General features: G+C 45.9%; 1 protein-coding gene across 1 annotated transcript; it reads left to right on the top strand.

Annotated features, from left to right (window-relative positions):
* Window positions 1-474: 474 nt before the first annotated feature.
* egr1 (early growth response 1) lies at window positions 475-4,550 on the top strand. Its single transcript, XM_085370427.1, has 2 exons — window positions 475-1,172; window positions 1,993-4,550. Exons 1-2 carry the CDS (start codon window positions 962-964, stop codon window positions 3,324-3,326), a joined length of 1,545 nt encoding a protein of 514 aa, XP_085226553.1. The 5' UTR covers window positions 475-961; the 3' UTR covers window positions 3,327-4,550.
* Window positions 4,551-4,837: the final 287 nt, after the last annotated feature.

The raw sequence follows: 4,837 nt of genomic DNA, 5'->3' as shown, positions 1-4,837 counted from the left end.
GTTGGACATGATTTGCACTCCATTCTCTCATTCGCTGCCAAACAGCGATCGGCTTTGCCAAAGGAAGCTCCAAATAAGGACAGGGGAAATGGAAACCCACCGGAATAGGTCCTTATGTAGTCACGACCTTATAAGGCACGGCGGAGCAGGGCTTTCCGGCAGCAGCGCTGCCTGCTGCACAGATGGGAAATCCAAATCAAATCTATGGGACGACCGGGAGAGCGCAAGAATAATGCTGCTGTCTATGAAGATACATTGATTCGGGAGAGAGGAAGAGCGGCGTTGTCTTCACAATTTACTGTTAGAGCTTAATATAAAGTCTCTCCTCTCTGTTTCCCCCCCCAGGCCAGCGTCATGTGTCCTCCACTGCACTGCCTAAATATGGGCTTCCTATGCTCCAAATATGGACATCTACGTCACAAAGCACATATAAAAGGAGCGGGGAAACCTCTCGGCTCATAGACAGCCCTGAGAGCCCACAAGAGCAACTGTTAGAGCCGAGATAGAGAGACAAACAAATAGATCTCACTGACAGAAAAATCACATTAAAAAGTAAAACGTCAACTCAAAACAACATCAATCCAAAAAGGTAAAAAGCCTGAATTGGAGAAGTAATTTATTACAAAAAGTCGAAATTAATCAACAGATTAATTTTGATGAATCTTAGGGAATGAGTATAAAGGAGACGTTTGATTTTTTCCGAAAAGACAAGTGGATCTTTACTCACCTCTAAGAGAAACACGGACAACGACAGGACCACGGGAGAGCAAGAGTCACGGACTAAAGACAGAAAAGCTGCATCTTCCTCGGCATCAGAAGAAGTGTGCAGCGCTCCCTGAACGGGGCTAAGTGATTCCTTCCACCTGCGAGGCACCGCTCTGCTAACGTGCGCCCAGCCTCCACGCACTCAACACCAGCCATCAGCGCAGTCTCAGCCCTGCAGCTTCAGCACCAGCAGAGGATGGCTGCAGCCAAGACTGAGATGATTCTCCCAGCCCTGCAGAACTCCGAGCCCCTGAGGTTCTCTCACTCCCCCATGGATAGCTACCCTAAGCTGGAGGAGGTGATGATGCTCAGCTCTGCAGGGACCCCATTCCTCTCTGCGTCTGCACCAGAAGGTGCCGGTTTTGGCTCCGGGGAGCCAGGAGACCAGTATGACCACCTCGCTGGAGGTAAGATCTGGAGATTTTTTTTCTATTGCTTCTGGTTGTTTATGCTGCATTTAAAACCGAATTAAACGCATCTGTAGAGCTATAATGAACCAAGAAAGAGTTGACAGAAACAGCAATGCAACTTACAAAAATATTATTTATGTTTGCTGTTTATTGCTATTTCACTGGATTAAACAGTCATGCTTGATTTAAGTTGACATTTAAGATTTTTAGTTATAAGTCTGCTGCATGTAGTTTTGCAGTCTTCCCCTTTAGCTCACTTAACACTATTGTTTAATATTATAATTCTGTTAAAACTAAATACAGAGAAATAAAAACACCTTACTTAACACTAATTTATTGATAGCTCTATATCCTTGTCAGGTCTCTAAAGACTCAGACTCTGCTCTGCTACCGCATGCTTCTCAACACTCCTACAGCTCAATTCAAATTGCATTTCCAAAAACGGCTGAACTGCAGTTTCGATGATCAATCGCCTCTGGCTCTGTGATGGGTTTTAGGAATCTGAACGCTGTGCTTGTGTGTGTGTGTGCTCGAGCTTGTGAAAGACAGGAAGTAGGAAAATAAAAGAAAGATTGAGAGAGTTTGAGCCAATGTGTTTAGAAAGCATGCGGCTTCTGTTGCTGTTTAGATAGACACACTTCTAGGGTTGAGGGGTAAAGAGTTTAGTTTGAGGGTGTTTCTCTGTGTGGGCACCTGTCTGATCTGTGACAGGAGAGAGGGGTGACACACTGTCCACTGCTCTGGCAGGTTTCCCTCTCCCTCCCTCTGGATATTGACAGTTTGATTTATGTCTCTGCTTTCTCTGTGCTCCCTGCAGATACGTTACCTGATATCCCCTTCAACTGTGAGAAGCCAGTGGTGGAGCAGACCTACCCAACCCAAAGGCTGCCCCCCATCTCCTATACAGGCAGCTTCACCCTTGAGCCCGCCACCACCTGCAGCAACAGCCTCTGGGCAGAGCCGATCTTGGGCCTGTTCTCTGGGCTGATAGGCAATGTTGCGCCCAGCTCTAGCTCTTCCTCCGCAGCCTCACAGACCATCTCATCCTCCTCCTCTTCAGTCCCATCTTCCTCTTCTTCCTCGTCTTCTTCTACCTCCTCGTCCTCATCTCAGAGCTCCAGCCTCAGTTCTTCGATTCACCACAGTGAACCCAACCCAATCTACTCAGCTGCCCCAACCTACTCCAGCTCCAACTCTGATATCTTCCCAGACCAGGGCCAGGCTTTTCCCACTTCAGCTGGAACAGTGCAGTACCCACCCCCTGCTTATCCCAATAGCAAGACCTGCAGCACAAGCTTCCCTGTGCCCATGATTCCTGACTACCTCTTCCCTCAGCAGCAGGGAGAGATCAGCCTGGTCCCTCCTGACCAGAAGCCCTTCCAGAATCAGTCAAGCCAGCCCTCCCTGACTCCTCTTTCTACCATCAAGGCTTTTGCAACCCAGACTGGTTCGCAGGACTTAAAAAGTGTCTACCAGTCCCAGCTAATCAAGCCTAGCCGCATGCGCAAGTACCCCACCCGGCCAAGCAAGACACCACCCCACGAAAGGCCGTACGCTTGCCCCGTGGAGACCTGCGATCGGCGCTTTTCACGGTCTGATGAGCTGACGCGTCACATCCGCATCCACACAGGTCAGAAACCCTTCCAGTGCCGCATCTGCATGCGTAACTTCAGCCGCAGTGACCACTTGACAACGCACATCCGTACTCACACCGGCGAGAAGCCTTTTGCCTGCGAGATTTGCGGACGCAAATTTGCCCGCAGCGACGAGAGGAAAAGACACACAAAGATCCACCTACGGCAGAAGGACAAGAAAGCAGAGAAGGTGGGGGCAGTGGTCGCAACAGCAACCCCGGTCTCAGCAGCCTCACCTCCCTCCAGCTACCCCTCTTCCATCACTTCCTATCCTTCTCCAGTGTCTTCTTACCCCTCTCCAGTCACCTCCTGCTACTCCTCTCCCGTCCACACTTCCTACCCATCTCCATCCATCGCCACCACCTACCCATCGGTGTCCATGTCAAGCACCTTTCAATCCCAGGTGGCCTCCTCCTTCCCCTCGTCAGTGGCATCCAACATCTACAGCTCCCCTGTCCCCACCCCGCTCCCAGACATGCAGACCACCCTTTCCCCAAGGACAATCGAGATCTGCTAAGAACGAGCAAAGACAAGAACTTTTTTTAGTCTCTCCGTACCTCTCTTTCCTTAAGGTTTTTTGAGGGGAAAGAAATCAGCATCAAAAGGACTTTGTTTTTCCCCCTCCAAAAAGCACTTTTCTGCTCCCTGTGCAGTGTTAGGTGAATCTTGAGATTTACCTGAAAGAGAGAAAAAGACACATGTCAAGGACCGGGCAAAGACAATAGAAGATGAAAAGGGATTTTTTTTTCTGTCTCTAAAACAAATGCAGCACTTCAAGTGCATATGGGACTCTGGAGACAGAGAAACTGGCAAGTCTCTGTTATAGGTACACAATAACCATGAGACAAACAGATCGCCTGCAGTTGAAGTACAGAGGCATGTTCGTCCTTGCAGGCGGTCATACAGTACTAAAGACAATGAATGATATACATAAGCTATCATATATGTATATTGTACATGTGCCACGTTTCGTTTTTATCATTCTTTGGTACCACTGATGTGAACAGTTGTTTGCATATTTGCATTGTATTATTTGAAGTGAGCAGGGCCATATTTTCTACATACTTTCTCTATTATGTAGTGATGATGCTGTGATACGTTTCGACATTGTTTGAAGAAAAAAAACCGCACTTAAGTATTCAAGCATGAGTAAGAGTGATGTTCGTTTCTGTTTGTAAATATCATCCACTGGTACTATCTCTTTCTCTCTTTCTCACATGTGACATATCGCTCAGTTATATGGAAAAACAGAGAAAAGAAAAAAAAAACATTTTCTTTTTTTTTTTTTAGAAAAAAACTTAAACGCTCCTGTTATTTGGTGCCTTTTGTGAAGCCTTGTTGATTGTGTGACATGGCTGAGCGCGAGAGACGATGCACAGCATCTCGCCTTAAGGGTTGAGGGACTATTTTTGTTACAGAATGTACACAGAGGGAGTGAAGGGACGAGCTCCGAGGGCACCGCTTCATTTTATCAGAATGTAAGCAAAAAAGGATAAAAATTATAAAGTCTATTTTTGTAAAACTGAAATGTAAATATCTACATCTTCAAGAGCTGGAATGTTGAAGTTACCTACTGAGTAGGCATGGGATTCTTTTGTATGTTATATACATGCAGTTCATTATTTTGTGGTTTATCTTTATTTTGTAATTGTGTTTGTTAAAACAAGTGACTGTTTCTGGCTTCTAAACACATTGAATGCGCTTAACTGCCAACGGGATATTTGGTGTACAAGATATCCTTCCAGAAATGAAATATAAATAAAAATCTGAATATATATGTATATTTGTTTTCATGTGCATTTTTGAACATTTTCACTGGTTCTTCAGGCCACCTTCGTTGCATCAAATCTCCACTCTTGATTTTGCCATGCATGATGCTCGTGCTTAAATGGTATACATTTCATCAGCTTACTTGTTAATTGCCGGCAGATTATCAGTGGATTTACAGCATAGCTTTACATCACAGAAAGTTCCCCTTTAATTTAAGGGCAAATCTGCAAGGCATGATCTTGTGGAAAGTCTCCATTT

Source organism: Diplotaxodon limnothrissa, linkage group LG2, assembly GCF_057381915.1.
Source record: "Diplotaxodon limnothrissa isolate DT_005_m linkage group LG2, D_limnothrissa_male_GT1.1, whole genome shotgun sequence".
NCBI classification, from domain to species: Eukaryota; Metazoa; Chordata; class Actinopteri; order Cichliformes; family Cichlidae; genus Diplotaxodon; species Diplotaxodon limnothrissa.
Note: the sequence above shows the minus strand (reverse complement) of the source record. Positions and strands in the feature narration are given on the sequence as shown.

Excerpts from the sequence above, each read along its gene's own strand:
- egr1 (XM_085370427.1), top strand. The coding sequence starts at position 962 with ATGGCTGCAGCCAAGACTGAGATGATTCTCCCAGCCCTGCAGAACTCC. Across the intron at positions 1,173-1,992 it reads GTATGACCACCTCGCTGGAG|ATACGTTACCTGATATCCCC; the intron begins GTAAGATCTGGA and ends TGCTCCCTGCAG.